Genomic DNA, 18,510 nt, shown 5'->3' on the forward strand with positions numbered 1-18,510 from the left:
TCCCTACTGCATACTCTTGTTTATTCTTCCAAGAATTTCTGTTGCTATGTAGTAAGGCATGTATTGGGAAAATATTTTTAGTAACGAATGCCATCTGTACTCATGTTGCGAGTGTGCGCTATTGAGCACAGGCACCACATGTGTGATATGACAGAAATCTGATCTTCCTTAAGGGAATATTCCTTTGAAGCAGCAGAACTACATTTATGTGAGATCTCAACAGTTTTAAGCGGATCAATGTTCCTGATTGACTTGAGGGGCTGAAGCGTTAGAACAGAACTGGGAACTTATGTATGAACCCAGAGGTGTCACTTCTTCAGCTTTGATTCTCCAGTAGTAGAATAGGTTCACAATAATCCTGTCTAATATAAGATGTAAGATAAACCCTCCAGAGTTTGTGAGATACGCTGGGGTTGTTACCATAGGCATAAGGCAAATCAAGAGTGTTTTATATCTGAGTACTGTTAAATATATTTTAGGAGTGGAATTCCAGGAAATGGGACTATAGAAGTAAGATTTCACAGCCAAGGTAGTTGGTCACTGTTTATACTCAGAGATGTCTGAGATGCTTGCTGTTTCCTTTGTGGAACTATAACTCAGTAAAGTGGCGCCACATATGGTTTTAGCCACCAATGGGTTCATCCTTCTGCTGTCTGCCAATTGCTTCTGAAGTCCATGCAGATTATGGAACATTACGGGTGTAGGAATGAGTGCACTGAGTTAGATCAAAGGTTCACCTCACCAGTACCCTGTCTCTTAAAAGGACCAGGAGAGGGTGTCTGAGGTATAAGAACAGATCAAATACAGAGTTAATTTTATTTCCTGCGTGCTTTCCTACATTTGACAACCTGAGGCTGAAAGCTACATCTAAACTATCAGCCCTTATGGGATTTTTATTCCATTAATTTTTCTTAAAAAAACCAATGTGATTTGATAGAGTGCCCTCTCATTTTCTTACAGTGGAGGAAGTAAAATAGACTTCTCTTACTCAAATTCTCACACCTTTTGTGATTTCATATAACACTGTCTTAGTCTCCTCCTCAGTCACCTCATCTACAAGCTGCACCTCTTCTAAGTTCATTGTATCTTATTTTTAAAAATATGGTGTGATTTTACCTGTATGCAGTATTCAAAACATGGAAGCATCATGGATGTGTATTGCAGAACAGTAATGTTTTCACTTTTGTTTGCCTTCTGTTTTGGTAAGCACTGAACTGACATGATGGTGAATATTTACAATGATACAAAAATCTTTCTGGACTGGTGGTAGTTTAAAGCCTACACTCACGCATCTAGTTGGCTGACTATGTGTACTTATTGACATTACATTTCGTCTGACATTTTATATCTCAGCCACAAAACACAAGAACTTCACAGTCAGCTTTAATTTTGCATGCCTTTAGTTACTTTGCACCACCAGCAAACTCTCACTTCACTATTCACTCCCTTTTCTAGGTAACTTACAAATATTGAGCAGCAAAGGTCCCAGCCAAGATCATCATGGACCTCTACTGGCACCTTTCTTCTATTATGAAAAACAATCATTTATCCCTACCTTTTGTTTTCTATATTTTTGTCATTATTCCACAAATATCATTAAATTGCATAAGCTTAGAAGGGATCCACTCTGTCTGGTACAATGGAAGCTGGGATATACACTTGAGAAGTAGTGTCATACAGGTGTCACTGCTGTAAACAACAAACTATGCTGCAGATGAAATAAAGATGATCCACACAGCTAGGGTGGCTTCAGGATAACATCACAGTTGCCTTCAAATTTTCTTGTAGCCACCATACTAATAAAATGTATGTCTCTAAAAACTGCCCTCCAAAAATATCTATTACTCTTTAGTGATTACAGAAGAAAACCTGCATGGATAATTCACAGAATCATAGAATCATCTATGTTGGAAAAGACTTCTGAGATCAAGTCCAACCATTAAGCCAAGTCTGCCAAGTCCAGCACTAAACCATCTCACTAAGCACCACATCTACGTGCTTCTTAAATACCTCCAGGGATGGTGATTCCACCGCCTCCCTGGACAGCCTGTTCCAATGCTTCAGCACCCATTCAGTGAAAAGTTTTTTCCTAATATTCAGTCTAAACCTCCCCTGGCACAACTTGAGGCCATTTCCTCTTGTCCTGTCTCTTGTTATCTGGGAGAAGAGACCCACCCCCACCTGCCTGCAGCCTCCTTTCATGTAGTCGTAGACAGATATGACATCCCCCCTGAGACGACTCTTCTCTCCAGGGTAAACCATCCCAGTTCCCTCAGCTGCTCCCCACAAGACTTGTGCCCCAGACCCTTCACCAGCTCCATTGCCCGTCTCTGGACATGCTCCAGCACCTCAGTGTCCCTCTTGCACTGAGGGGCCCAAACCTGAACACAGGATTTGAGGTGCGGCCCCACCAGAGCTGAGTGCAGGGGGACAATCACTGCCCTGGCCCTGCTGGCCACACTGTTTCTGACACAAGCCAGGATGCTGCTGGCCTTCTTGGCCACCTGGGCACACTGCTGGGTCATGTTCAGCTGGCTGTCAGCCAGCACCCCCAGGCCCTTTCCCACCAGGCAGCTTTCCAGCCGCTCTTCCCCAAGCCTGTAGCGCTGCGTGGGGTTGGTGTGACCCAAGTGCAGGGCCCGGCACTGACCCTTGTTGAACCTCATACAGTTGGCCGCAGCCCATCAGTCCAGCCTGTCCAGGTCCCTCTGCAGAGCCTTCCTGCCCTCAAGCAGATCAACGCTGCTGTCCAACTTGGTATCGTCTGCAAACTTAGTGAGGGTGCACTCGATCCCCTCTTCCAGATTGTTGGTAAAGATCAAACAGGACTGGCCCCAGTACTGAGCCCTGGGGAACACCACTTGTGACTGGCCCCCAAGTGCACGTAACTCCATTTACTACCACTCTCTGGGCTCCACCAGCCAGCCGGCTTTTAACCCAGCATGGAGTGTAGCCATCCAAGCCATGAGCAGCCAGTTTCTCCAGGAGAATGCTGTGGGAGATGGTGTCAAAGGCTTTACTAAAGTCCGGATAGACAGTATCCACAACCTTTCCCTTATCCATTAGGCAGGTCACCTTGTCACAGAAGGAGATGAGGTTTGTCAAGCAGGACCTGCCTTTCACAAACCCATGCTGGCTGGGCTTGATCCCCTGTCTGCATATACAACTTTGTAATGTAGTATTGAAGTGGGATGAATTATATCCAGGTGTTTAAATCTCTGTAACATTTTTAATGAACTCCTTTGGTTGCAAAATCTATTTCAGGGAACAGGTCCTAAAAGCATAGAGTAAGCCTAAAGTCGAGTAATCAACAAGGTAAAATGAGTTTCTTTGTACAGAATGAAAGCATGGGATTTATGAAAGTTTACAACATCCTGATAGAAAACAGGAAAACATAAGAAATAAAGCGATGTGAAGGAGGGGACAGAAAACTAGACAAGAACACCACATATACAGGCTTTTATACTAATAGTAGAACCCTAAAAAATAACATGATTGAACTATAATTCCTGTTATTAAAAAACCCACAATGTTGACACAGAAGATGTCTTAGAAACTTGGTAGAAGTAACAAGCAGTAGGATGCTACAGAATCAGAATATGCAGAACCAGGCAACATATTATCTAGACGGACAGTACCCTGCACTAGTGAAAAACTGGTGCTATCTGTTACAGAAAATCTACAGTCAACAAAATGAGGAAGGAAAATGTATATACAAACAGCATAGGATCCCTCTGTATTGAAACTGCATGCCTAACTGGAAGAAATATTCTGCATACATGTAAATGAGGATTAGAAAGTAATTTAAATATGCAAATTAGAATGCAAGGCCTAAAGACAAGTAGTAATATTAGTAGGAAGTCTTTGTTTACCTTTGTGTATGTATAGGAAAGGGTAGAAGAGATAAAAGTTTTACTCATAAGTGACTCCTCGCTGAATTATACAGTCAGAAAAGACCTAAGTGAAGAAGCACCTCATGTTTTAGTACTGAGCAAGATGTAGTTCATGACATAAATATCAAAAAGCTATTCTGCAAGAGTGATAAAAATGCTCCTAAATTCACAATTTTTTTGCAAAGGTCAAAACCATCTACTATACTGAATTTCAATTAAAAAAATAAATTATATAAAATCATAAAGCTTTTGAAAAGAAATTTAAAGGAACAGCCAAATGACAGAAACTGGAGGGGGTGTTTATGGAGTAAGTTAAAATACCTGTTTTAGAAGAACCAAATACATCTACCACCTACAGAAAAATTTCAGGAAGGTCAAAAAGGCCAGCAATGTCAATTGGCATGCAAAGAAGGTTTTAAAAGCAAATGGATATATTTCAGTAAGGAAAGCCATATGCTAATGAAAGAATAGATAAAAAAGAATAAATTCTGGCAAATTTTTTATGCTACTATAATAGGGCAGATAATGAAAGATTTTGAGGGATGACTTTCTAAAGAAATAAAATCTAATAAGGAAGTTTTTAAGAACACACAGAAAGCAGTGAGATCTGCAGAGTGGTTAAAAGAGTAACAGACTATTAATCAAGAGTGTTCAGAAAAATAAAACCAAAGCAAGAAAGCAAAATAATAGTGTTGACCACAGAGGAGGTCAAAAAAAACCCTAAACTGTGCTAAAGACTAATCTCCAACAAAAGTATCAGAAGAAAAGCTTTTGGAAGATAACTGACACAAGGTCAATTTGGTACCCTCCAGTATCTGGTAACACTCAAGACTTCTAAAGGATCTCAGATGTAGCAATGCTGACACACTAGTGGTGGTGAATAACTTGTCACCTAAATAAACTCAGTAGTTAAGAGCAAGGAAAGTGGCAAATGTGACTAACTTCAAAAAAGGGCTTCAGGATGGGGCATGGAAAATTAGAAGCTACTTAGTCTGACTTCCTATCTAGGCAAATTGAGAGAAATGTAGTACCAATAGAATTAGTAAACACGTGGAAAATATAACGGGAAAAGTTAACACAGCTGCTGTAAAGGAAAGTCATGCTTCACAATCTTTTATGAATTTCTAAAAAGAAACTCCAAACTTTATCATAAAAGGGAAAAGAAATCAAAGAAATCCTTTCAGTTTCTTTTTAACTTTGGGGTAACAGTTTATGGAGAGGGTGGAGAAGACAGGAATAGAAGACAAGGAAGTTAAGATTGTAGCTGATAGATTTTTTTGTGCCCAAGATCAATATCCACATAACTGATACAACAAACACCACAGAAAGGGGCCTCATGGGAAGGTAAGCAGGATAAACCTCGTACCTGGAGGTTAAGTAGAGTGTTAGGGCTAGTCAGGATTGCTGCAGAGGATCAAGGTTATTGCACAGACAGAAGGTGAAACTCCTTCTCACTTGACCTGAGCTATCATGGCAGACACAGAGGAGAGGATGAGACATGTGGCAGAGGATGGGAAACACACTGCAAATGAACAGAGCTGTAACAATACAAAAAATGATTCTGTCCTTAAACCAGCTGAACGGTGAATTGGAAAAACAGATTCTATTCCTGTGTGTGCCTGTGGTGCTAAGTAAATCACTTAAATTAATCTTTTACAAGTTTTATGTTTGTTCTAGATACTTCCAAGGGATACCATAAAAAAGTCAGGAAGGAGATATACAGTTTTGTCTTTGTAGCAAAGCCTGAATGCTGTGCAATAAATAATGCACAGGGGTCACACACTGTACAATAAAAAGAAAAAAATATTGATTAGTGGCTTATTAAAGTGAACTCTCTCTATTCTCTGCACTAAATGAGGCCAGAGATTTGGAAAGAATATTATGTAGAGATGTAATTAAAGCCTGAATTATGATGTATATCCTTAACTAAATTTGCATTGGCAAATTTAATTCTAAAAGTTTACTAGCTTTTAAATACATTATTTTACAATGTTACTTATAATCTACTAGTCATTTCATATATTTTTGCTTTGATTTATACATATTTAAACACATCTACTGAACCAACATGAATATCAAGTGTTTACATATCATTTTACATTTTAGAGTACATTGCAAATATTAACTAATTAGTCCTTTCCCAGTAATCTTAAAGATAAGTAATGTTATTTTTCTTATCAAGTGCAAGAAAGGGAATTAAGTCATAATTAGAAAGGACACAGGCCAAAAGGGATTATTAACTAGGTGCAATTTCTGGCCTAAACATATTCTCCTTTCTTCGCTGAAAATCATTTAGTATTTCATCATCTCAAAATGCCCTGGGCCTCAAGGTTTACAGCCTTTAAAGGCAGGGAAAAAATGCAAACATGAGGATGGAAATATTTTCAAGAGCATTATATTTTCACCATTTTCAACCAATCAATGCCTTTAAAATTAACAGGTTGAATTATTTGATTCCTCCCTTGAAACAACATTCAACTTTTAGCTATAGATGGCAAAAATTTTCATGTGGAGCAATAGAGTTCTATTTCTTTATAGAAATGGTCTTGATTACAACAGAATAATTAACCTCACAATCCTCCTTCTTGTAGACCATTTTTTAAAGTGCAAAATTCAAAATACCATATTGAATTTAAAACTCTTTCTGCTTTATCTTCTGAGATAAGACAACCAATATTTCAGTATAATAGCACACAGTCATTATCAGCACTGAATCTGAGATACCATCACATTTACCCCACAGGAAACCTTTTCTGTTCTAGACACTTAAAATTTGCTCTACATGATTGTCATTTGGGTTTCAAGCATGAGAGAATGGCTTCTTGGTAATCTTGGTTCCCAAATCTGCAGAATCAATCAAGCAAGTTAACTTCACCACCACTTAGCACTCACCTAACACATTCAACCCAGTCCCCTCTACCATTCCTGTGTGTGGACACTTGCCAGGACTCTCCCCTGCAGTGGTGCTACACTGTGCTCATGAAGTATCATGCAGAATGACAGAATGGTTTGGGTAGGAAGGGACCTTTAAGGTCCCTTCATCTAGTCCAATCCCCTGTCAAGGGCAGGGACATTTTCCACTAGATTATAAGCAACAAGATGACCTAGCTGTGATTTTAAAATTATTTTAGTTAATGACTATCAAAATTGACTTTCATCCAATATTTTAAACGAATTTCTAAATCTCTTTTACAGTCTCTTACTTTCTACCTCACATAGTGTGATGGTCAACCGTCCTAACAAAATACTGCTATTCTCTTCAGCATCTACTGTTTGTTCATTTTGATGAAAATGTTTCACAACTTCTATCACAGAAACACCAGTAAAGCTTTATTGAAACCACTTTCAAACAACAAAAACATGTTCTTACTTGTTTAAGTTTCTTCAGGTCTTCATCAAGTTCCAAGTTGTCCAAAATAACAGCAACAAACAAACTAAGTAGAATCTACAAAACAATTGCAAATTACCTGTTAAAGCTTGTCTTAACTTTTCTTAAGAAGTACTCTGACATGTCATGGAAAAATGAAGGCCCTACTGATGTAAATGGGCATCTTGCCTTCGACACCTGCAGAAACTAATATCACCTGCTACTATATTTTGCAAGCATTAGACTGTTTTTAGCTTACCTTACAATTATATGAATTTCAAAATTTTTAATTCTAGGTTTTATGACAAATGCATTATGTATGTTTAACAATGTACCCATTAGAATCTATTTCACATGAAAAGAAAATTAAATTAATCAGAAATAATAATAAAAAAAGAACCACAAAGTAGAATTCTAAAACAGCTCATAAATTTAAGGTGCTTTTTAATTATGGTATGAATGTTTATCACAGAGGCCACGTAACACTGACTTACTTTACGGACTTGCTTAGTGCTCAGAGTACCTCTGTGCAAGGCAGCTAACTCCACTTTGAAACAAAAGTAAGCTGCCTCATTATCTGCATGCAATCGGAGCCACAGTATAAAAAACTCATGCACTTTCATTTTCTATACAGTAAATATTGTGCAGCTACGTCTCTAGGAGGAAGAATCCAAGGGGGGGAGGGGGGAAGGGCATATCAGATATTATATTTTCCTTGCATAGAGATACTGACCAGAGGCCTTTCAAGAAGCTGAAAATGTGATTGATATAGCTGAGGAGACAGAAGTAAGAGAGCAAGTATGTAGGTGAGTGAGGATACCACCATTCAGCATGTATCCTCAGACAACTTACATCTTAAGGCAGCAAATTTATACATACATAGCTTTACAGCTGTCAGCAGCTGCCAAGGTTTTAGTCTCTGAGGTTCAAGGCAAATACCCTCAAACATACTGAGCTCCTCCAGGCAACCACCAATTTCCTAGAGACATCAGAAGGAATCTAAGCTTTTTTGAAAGAGTTACAGGCTTAAAATATTTGTGGTTTTGGACCACTGAGTGATAAACAGAGCAGACATATCTGTCCACCACTGTTGTAAATGAATTGTAAGTTTACCTGTCATTCAATCACACTGGAAAATTATTCCCCACCAATATATTAGATGAAATTTAAATAGCTTAGTACACCAGACAAGGAGTTTGGAACTCAAACTGCATCTGAGCTGGGTGTCTGGACATTGTTTCAGAGCAGGACTCCCTTTCCTTCCATGAACTATAAAGGGACACAAGACACAGGAAAAGCTCCCACCCATAAATTTATAAAATATCAGTGTTCAGGAAAATAAATGTTCTTTTCAAAGGAAACTGGCTTTAGCAATATGTAGAATTTCCTGCAGCTGTTTGAAAATACATACTATACACGCCACACACTTATACAGCACCTCATACAGTTTTTCAGTGATCCAACAGCGGAAGTTAAGATGACCTTCAGAATGGCAAAGCAAGACAGAATTCTGATAAAATATGTAATCCCTGGCAGAAACTACCTTGATGCCTAATTGCTGATGAACAGTTTTGCTATCATTCTGTCATCATTTTACAGTATGGTGTTTTTCTTCTTCAGATACTTTATACAGTCTATGATACTCCAGTACCTGCAGCTCAGAGCATACTAGGACGTAAAGTTGCATGCTGAAAAGAAGTATAGTACTCATTAAATGTATCACCCCTTACAGTCTTGCTGCTTCATGCACTGATATGTATCAAGGCATCAAGACTTTCATTATCTCCCTTTTCACTTTTTTTTTCAACAAGAACCAAAGATAACGTAGCACAAAAGAAAAGTTAAACGCAAACTTGTTATTTGTTTAACTTCCTCCGCTGCCACCTCAACTAATAACAGTCCTCACTTCCAACAGAGGTTTTGTTTTTCAAGCTTCAACTTTTCTCTGCCTTCTAATGTGAAACCTATTCATTTATTTCCAAGGCTCTACAGTCTGCTTCACCCAATGCCTGCAATTATCACTTCTCAATTCTAATCCTCCCCCCTCTTCTGGCTGGTGAAAGTAATTTCTTCATTTGACTTCACTCTTGTTATTCAGCAATGGATGTTTATTCTTAGAACTCTTTTTTTCGGTTTTAGTAGCAGCCCAACTGTTTTCATGCTCTGTTACCAATTCCACGCTAACTTCTTTCTTCAAGCTTCTTTTAGCTTTGGACAACTTTGTCCTACATAGCTTTTCTCTTCCAGGGTCTGAGGAAGATCTTAGGACCAAAACTAGCAACTTTATAAGGCCAGGTAATTCTGCGAAGTTGTCTTAGCAGACTTTCTTCATCCATGCAAAATTCACATAGATGAATGAGAAGAAATGTGTACACTTATGAAGCAAAGCCAGGACCGTGTACTTAAATGTAAATTCCCTGTAAAAGGACTGAGGATGGTATACTGAAAAGTGACTTTGCTCCTGGCAAAGTAAGCACTTTGAGTAAATAAATGGAGACATCCCAGACGACTCTTTCAAAACATGAAACGTAAAGCAGAATACTGCAATTGTTTTTACAGCTAAGTTACTTCTCAAATAAGGTGTGAATTTTTAGCACAGAGGCCACCTGACACTCATTTACTTTATGAGCTTGCCTAATGCTCATCTAAGAGATAAAAATGGATTCCAGTTCAGGCAATGTTCTTGGTGAAGAATTAGAAAAACAGTAATAAGATTCTCTAACACTAACTGCTTTCAAATCCATCTATTTTGCTTTTTATTCCCACTTCCCAAGGAGTTTTAAGGACCACTTCAGCAAGAAAAGTTGCTTTTCCAGACCCCAAGGACTGCTCTGACCCTTGTGAGCAAATTACATGACCTATATATCTGCTGATATGCATTTGTTTGGCTTATACTTTCATTTGGTAAGCAAATCCAAGAGCATCAAATGCACTTTACTGCCATTTATAAAGTGGTCAAGATTTTAATCCAAACGAAGGAATCCGCTGCACCCACAATTACAGTCAAATTATTCAGTCTTCAGAAGTGGAACAGGACATACTATAAAGTAAAAGAAGTAGATGGAAGCTGATGGAGGTTGTATAAATGCAGTTAGTAGCTTATGTAAGCAGACAACCAAGGAAAGAACAAAAATGGAATGAAGAAAGTGAAAATAAGAATATGTGCATCAAAACCGCAATGAATGCAAAATATAAACTAAGCAAAAGTAGGAGTGAATTAAGGGTGAGTAAAAATGGTTATTCTCCTGATTGTGGTATTTCCTCTGTGATGGTATTCAAAATACAGAACCAGGCCCTTACTGATACAGGATATCCAAAAAGATGTTTTCCTTACCATTTTCTCTAAAAAAAAAAAAAAAAAAAAAAAGCAATTATCCCATTCAAAATGCATACAGAAAAAAATGGAGGTTTAGATATAATCCCCATTCAAAATGCATACAGAAAATAATGGGGGTTTAGATATAATCCCCATTTCCATATACATGCAGGAACTGCTGTTATTGGTTCTTATCCTTTTGTTGCTTGATGTACTGTAACATATATTTTCCATGCATTGATTTTGCATCATGTAACAGGAAAGTAATGATTTCTAGTTAAGAGTTTAGGCTTTACACTTCTCACTTTAATTACTGCTGCAAAGAGAATGCAATGGAAGCCGAGGAGCTAATTTCTACATGATAAATAAAAGCACTTGCTTAACTTTGCAATCATTAGAACTGTGAAGGAACAAGACAGTTAACAATTATATTGTTAGTCTAGCAGTGTGAGTTGGATCTTACGAAGAACAACACCTCGCACCAGAACAAAGGCTACCACCTTATGTGGCAGGGCTGAAGGGTAAATTCTACCACATCAAAGAACTAATCCTAAAGCCCTCTGTGCTGAAAAGGAGCGTCATAATTAGTTTTAACTAGCTGAGAAAAGTAATACAAGAGCTGAGAGAATAATTCAAAACAAAGAAAAGCACAAGCATATTTGCAAGTGAAGACTTACCAGAGTAGCAAAAAGATGATATAGTATAAAATAAATAGCAACTACTGGTGCCCACATATGTCCTACAGCATTCAGTGTCTGATCCATTACATCCACCCATCCTTCCTGTGTGAGAATCTGAAACATTGACATGAATGCCTGCAAGGAAAACAATTACAAACATATTAACATTCACAAATTATATTACTATGGTTCTATTGACACATTCCTCAAGTTGATTTAACAGATCAGAACACCCATTTTGTTTATTTTTTAGTTCTTAGTAAACAAATGTATTTCAATTATTCAGTTATTGAAGTCAGGTGAATCAATATTCCAGAGCTAAAGGAGAAATAAATAGCTTAATCTTTGAACTTGTAAACATAGTCCAAGCTCTATTAGCCCATATGAAGAGCTTTTTGGTTTCCTCCAGGGCTAACAAAGTAAGGGAAATATCCTGAGCATCAGAGATCATTGTTTTGAATGTTATAACATATTGTGATTTGTTGATTATGCTTGTTCTTCTGTGCTACCTTTCTATAAATATAATAATAAAGTGTTACAATTAAATGTGACCACACATTTTTGTTATCTTAATAGCAGAAGCATTTTAGGCACCCCACAGATGAGATTAACCAATACAAGGGGAGGACCCAGTACTTCCACTCACTTCAGTCAGTCAGATTCTTCCCCTACACCTTTTGTAGATAGCATTCTTTGTGGAACTGTTCCTGTAACATTTTCAAAACCCTTCAGACCAGCAGTACATGTCAAAAATAGTGGGAATAATGGAAATGTTTCAGCAAACTGTCTGTGGTGACAGGAATATATGAATCCCAATAAGCCTGAAACGCAGATGTCTTAGACCTTTGAAACCCCATCTTGAGCCTGCAGCACAGAGCAGAATTTAACTCAGCACGAACAATGTGGGAGCATGGTGTGTACATCACACAGACACTGAGGACTGCGCTTTGCTTTAGTCACAGCAGTTTTGACTATGGTATCAAACTGAAGTGTGGATCTCAATAGTCTTAAACCTCTCAGTGAGATGAAACTGTTGCACAAGTTTCTTTTGCTTTTGCCTGACTTCACAAGTACTCTCCAGACAGCAAGGACCAAAGCTAGTATCTTACTGAGGTTTAATACATTAAAAAATAGTGATATAACTGAAGACTTTAACGATGCAGCTTATAGATAATAGGATTCCTTGAATTCACAATGTTAACACAGTGTGGAGGATACATTATGTCTATGCTCAGTGCCTCCGACACCCCCAGCAACAGCTGGTTAATACATCGATGCACTTGGCACAAGAGAATAGGACTGTTCTTGTCACACCCGTGAGAAAACAGTACTTGAGGAGTCCCTCACATCAATTCACCCTAAGCCCTAATGCATGCTGGGAAAGCTGAAAATACATAGATATAAAAATCTATGTACTTGAAAAACAATAAAATGGGTTCTATTAATTTTTAAAGCTGCTGGCAAAACTAACTGGGAGGGAGACTTCAAGTTTAGATTACTAATATTAACTACAGGCAAGTACTTTGCTTAGGCTCCTCATCAAGTTTGCAGTTTTTCAAACAAAAAAAGACTTCCTTAAGCAGTTTCTCCATGTAAACAGGACCCTTAAGGTTATACTCATACCCTAAGGGAGTCAACTCGAGGCTGTGATTTCTATTGTGCTGCGTAGGCTGATTTACTCTTGACTGTCCATGTGCACACATACAGCACTTGGCCCTGCATCTCCTCCTGGCCCTGTGTAATATCCCTATGGCCATGACACATCATTAATATTTGGTAAGAAGGAGCTGGTTCCAACTATCAGAAATAGTAAGATGGATGTGGCATAGCTTGTGGCATATTACAAAGTCAACGATGTATGCTGTTTGCTTACAATTTGGAAGGAGGGCCTGCAAGTACAAAACTTGCTGGGGTAGTGTAAGAGGACTGGGTAAGGAAGAGACAACCTAATCTGGTGCATCTTGTTATGCATGCGCTGCCTTTTTGGAGTGCTGAGTTGGAAAGAACTATTTCCCTGCCCGGGCCCAGGGATTGCCTCGGAGAGAGTTCCCTGGAAGCAGGATGGGTAACAGCTAAGCAGTAACGTATCAGGAGGCCAGTGCTTAAGCTCAGTGTCTGGCCCTCTGCCACTTACCACTGATAAGGATCCTAGGACTAATGCTTTTTCTCCTCTGTCCATTATAAATAGTACATATTTTAAAGTACAGAAACTGAATCATGCTGCCTCTAGATCACACACAGAGGAAGAACTGTGCATTTTTACTTTGTTAGGGGGGTCCTAAACATTTAGCTGCTAAGGGCTTTTAAAAAAAATTGCCCGCTGGCTCCCACAAAAAGCCCCACACCAGAATCCAGCTCGGTTTCTTACTGCTGCTATGTTCTGCAGCACTGAGGCAGACAGAATCATAAACACAGGTTAAGAACAAGGAGTTTGACAGCTATTTTTACAGTTGCTTTTCAGAATTAAATCACACTAATCAGATTTTCAGAGATGATTACACCAACAAGTCCAAATAGCCCAGAAGTCAAGCAAAGGTATACAGGGAACATATCAAGGCATCCAAGCATATATTGGGAGATGAAGTTCAACTTAAGACTTTAATTTCTACATCAGCAACATGTTGAACCAAATGTAATGTCCCAGCCTTTCCTTTGAACACACGGATCCCACAGAGAACAAAGGCTAGCATAAACTAGAAGCAGCAGAGAAAACTGCTCGCAACTACTTCCCTTCTTTATGTCAGCTAAAATCTTTGCTATGTCATGTGTCAGGAAAGGCCAAACATGAAGGCTGGAATTTGCACGGTGTCCGCTACTTTTATGTTCCTGCCAGCAACCTTGGCTTTACGTAGCATGCTGCCGACCTGGGGCCAGATCCTCCTTTTGAATTACCTCCCCCTCACAACCACACGTGCAGACTCCTTACAGTCCATAAACTACGAACTCCTTTCTTTACAAAAGTGACTCCTTTCTTTAAAAAGAAAAAAAAATCAACAATGAGGGTCCTGCAAAAAAACCCCAACCCTAAAGAACTGTTATCTAGCGCTACAAAATACCTCCACATACAAATTATGAAGAGAAGGAAAAATTTGGGTTCTTTAGCTAGGAGAAGCCTTCTGTAGCCAGAGGAGTGTGCATGAAACAAGTGGGAAGTTCAGCCTCCCTTATAGCTGCCAGTGGTGCTTGAGGGTGACGAAGACAACCACCCCATCAGTACTCAGCACTGCTTCTCTGCTTCCCTTTGTGAGGGGGAGGTGAAGCCAAGCCAGGCAGCTGCTGTTTCCCTGCACTCGAGCATCTCTGACGCCAGTAGTGGTCGTACCTGACTGGTGTGACACTCCTGGCTGAAATACAAGGTGGGCACAACACTAAGTAATACACCCCACTGCTGCCTTTAAAAACACCCGAGGGACTGGATAACTAAACCAGTGAAGTGTCCTTTCTTCTGAATCACACTAAATTACCATCATTTATTGCTTTATATATATATATATATATAAATATATATAAATTAATTATTCAATTAATTCAAGATAGCTCCAATACTGTGTCGTGGACCCCTCATTAATACAAGCACTAGATTAATTTGGAAAAGACATTTTTTGACATTATAAAAATGTAATCTTCCATCCGAAACAGTTGTCCATAAAGCATGTAGCTATATAAAATGGCCTTTCAATACAATTTAAACATTTTATTATAACATTAAAGTCCAGTATATGATAAAACATTAGTTTTAAGAAAATAAGGCAGTGCACAATGAGTATGTGCTTTGCACCTAGCAATCTGCTTTGGAGCAAGTTATTTTTAGCTGAAAGGTACACTTCCCACTGTTTATTTTAAAATTAATTTTAAATGCAACTAGCTGACAGAATCAACATCTGTGAAGATGAGACTTAAGAGATTTATGCAAATGGTGATTTTCTGAATTAATCCGTGTTAGAGAAAAGACTGTCAATTTCTTTCAGTATTTATGCCCTATTACTTAATTAGCTGTTTTGATGATGGAAGTCAAACTACTTTTAATTTATACTGCAAGATTGGCAAAGGTTTGGTGGAATATAAGAGCTGAAGTGTCAGTTCTGATACCTTGTCTGATACAGGGGTGGTGCCACATAGATGCCTACTTACAGTTACAATCTACTTCACTCATAACTGCTGCTTGTCCACAAAATATCATGGGCCAAATCCCAAAAGCTTTATTCATGGAAGCAGAATTACTTCTGCAAATTAAACTAACAGGATTTAGGCCAAGGCCTGCAATCTGTCCCACCTGTGCAAACTTACTTTTTCCTCCTAATGTAGTCATGAGTGCTCAGTAACACCCTGAGAGAAGAGCAGCCATCCTGTAAAAATGTGGCAGTGGCACGGAGATTGTAACTGAATCAGAGAATTAAGACTACATTGTTCAAATTTTTTAAGGAGTGATGCTTAGGTTGAACTAACATTTCACAGCTTGAGCCTTCTCCAAGCTCAAGTCTAGGAGCAAAGTCCTGGTTTTGCTGAAGACTGGGGGATTTTTGCTGCTGAGATCAGTTGGGGCTGGCTCTCATCTTGTTTTGACCCATTCAGCAGAAGAGCAGCAGTCCCAGCTTTGTAACCTGCCACACCAAGCAGTCAACACACAGCCACAAAAACCAAGAGAAACCAGGGCATGGAAGTCAGAGATACTAACAACCTGTTTTCCATACAGTGAAGTTTGAAATTTCTTAGTGGCCATCTTACACTGATGCCTTTGAACAGACCCCTCTCCTATTCCTTCTTCAGGGGTCCTAGTCACCCCCTGTCCTTCTCATGGCTCAATATGTGCAGTCCAAGAAGATGTGCAAAAATAGAGATGGTGGACCGGTTAAAAACAGCATAGCAAACCTCTATATATTTATATTTAGTATTAGAGAGAAAGGCAGTCCATTTGGGTAGTCGCAATGGCCAAAAGAAGGGTAAAATTTGTAGCCATGGCAACACTGAGCTTGTGCCTATTGACTGTTGTCAGGAAACCATGTGAAAACATGCAATTTAGAGGCATTAGTGAAAGGAGGAGGTCTGCTTGTTCCAAAACCCACCCTGTGCCTTCTTATAAAGCACTTACAGTTTCACAATGATTTTAGGTTTTGTCTGTTTCATTGTAGAAAGCACTTTAATGTACAAACTCAAATTTTAGCCTCTGGTGTCACCTTTTTGCTAGTGTGCTTGTCCTCTCTGTATTTGTAACTGAAAAAGTCCACAGCAACAGTCCTGGCCATTTTAGGGCTCTTCTTTGGGGTTAAGCCCCAAAAAATTTATCTTAGCAAATTCTGCTATTGCAGACCTCGTATTGTTGCCAACATCATATACTAATGCAAAGATGTCTTCAGTCATGTTTTGAAAATAATACATTCCAGGCAAACCCAAAATCACATATTTTATAATTGTCTTATTGTAAACGAATTCAGTGGTCTTTATTCAGAGCAGACAACATGAGTGGGCATCCCCCAACCTTTGCTAGGAAGACAGACTCCTTTGGAGGGACACCATCACTCAAACCATCGATCACACGTTTTGAGTACAAAATTTTCACTGACTCTATTAACCAATTAAGAGATGTTTCACTAAAAACCTGCAAAAAGAAACCACACCATGTAAATTATACTTCTGAAACATTCATAAGAAGGTCCGTATGTATACAAATAAACAATAACTAAAAAATGAGAGACTCCTGCTTCTGGATATCATATAAAAAGTATTAAAAATATTTCAGTATTGCTGGAACACTCCTTTACTACTGGTAACAGGTTTTCTGTTTTCCCAAAACTTAAGTCAGAAAATATAAAACAAGTTTGGATTAATTCTGCTTGTAAAAAACTGTAATTTGCTGGAGAAAGTATTTTCTCACTCTTGAAACATGTATTTATTATCCACATATATCTTGAAATTCAATCTGATAGAAGCTCTTATTGAAGCTTAAATGGCCGGATTGAAATGCTCAAAATAATTTAAAATTTTACTAACATCTTGATATACCTTTGCAATGTTTTACTGTAAGCAGATCTTTCTCAAATACTTATATCAATTTATCTTGTTAAAATGTGCCGCTGGTTGTGAATCTGTCTTACTTTAATTATACTAGAATAGTTCTTTCAGGACTTTCATTGCCATTTTGCATGAATAATAAAAATAATTCTAAAACAAAATTCCATGGTGACTTCAAATTTTCAGCTGGAAGTTTTTTTCAGAAGTTATACATGAGAGTCAGGCATACAATATGGTGGTAATATCACCCAATTTACAGACAGAGGCCTAGATTAATTAAAAAAAATTAAGGTTTGATTTTGGTTTTTTTCTTCCTCCAGCATTTAAAAAAATGAATTCTACTGAATTCTTAATGATTGTACTCATTGCTTTTCTAAGCACGTTTTTCAAAATAGAAAGTATGATGTTACATTATTCCCTGTGGGTAGGTGTTTTTTGTCTCACATTTGATGGCTAGCTTCCCATACAGCAAGTCCAGGTTGATAATTACAAACTGTTGCCTAGCTATTTTGTTTGCTAAATGCACGACCCCTGAGGCTGCCTTATTCATTGTTATTTAATTGTTCCAACCAATGCACTTTCGCTAAAATAGATACATTGGATAACCAAGCTGGAATGACAGAAACAAATAAATTGTCACTGGAACCAATCCATGTACACTCAGTCTAATCCATTAATAATGAAATGGCAGTATTTTCATTCAGAACAGTGTGCTTCAATAAATACATTAGCTCCAATTTCCACTGATTTTCAGTGTTCTGTTCTGAATTAATGCAATGCCCATAAATATCCATTATTTATACCCAGAAGGCAAACACTTATTTTGTCAATGCAGACAGGTTTTATAACCCTGTGTAAAACAAGCATTCCTGTACAAATCAAGAACAACCAATTTTGTAATATGAAGATATAAATCATGCGTAGACATGTTTTATATAAATGTTGTGCCTAATGTTCATGATTGGGCACGTGAATCCTCTTTCGGTAACATGCTAGAGTAGCATTAAGCCATATGCTTTGTTTTTTCATCATCAGGGTGCACACATCACATTTTGCTATATTCCCTCAACAGCAGAAACAGAATACCTAACCCAAAGAAGGCCAAACTTTGCTACTGAAGGACTACAGGAAGGCTGTTACACACAGAAAACAAAATTACTTTATCTACACATACGGAGGCAAACTGCTCCACGGTTCTCAGAAGGAAAGGAAGACCGCCGATATAATAACAAATATGCTAGAATC

General features: G+C 38.3%; 1 protein-coding gene across 3 annotated transcripts in view; it reads right to left on the reverse strand.

Annotated features, from left to right (window-relative positions):
* The window catches only part of NALCN (sodium leak channel, non-selective), a 249,670-nt gene that overhangs the window by 92,778 nt on the left and 138,382 nt on the right, over nucleotides 1-18,510 (reverse strand). For all 3 annotated transcript variants that reach the window (XM_055702433.1, XM_055702432.1, XM_055702434.1), the window contains exons 14-15: nucleotides 11,254-11,391; nucleotides 7,264-7,338 (exon numbers count right to left, since the gene is read on the reverse strand). In XM_055702433.1, the coding sequence (XP_055558408.1) occupies nucleotides 7,264-7,338; nucleotides 11,254-11,391 (213 nt within the window). The remainder of the gene's footprint in view (nucleotides 1-7,263; nucleotides 7,339-11,253; nucleotides 11,392-18,510) is intronic.

Source organism: Falco cherrug, chromosome 2, assembly GCF_023634085.1.
Source record: "Falco cherrug isolate bFalChe1 chromosome 2, bFalChe1.pri, whole genome shotgun sequence".
NCBI classification, from domain to species: domain Eukaryota; kingdom Metazoa; phylum Chordata; class Aves; order Falconiformes; family Falconidae; genus Falco; species Falco cherrug.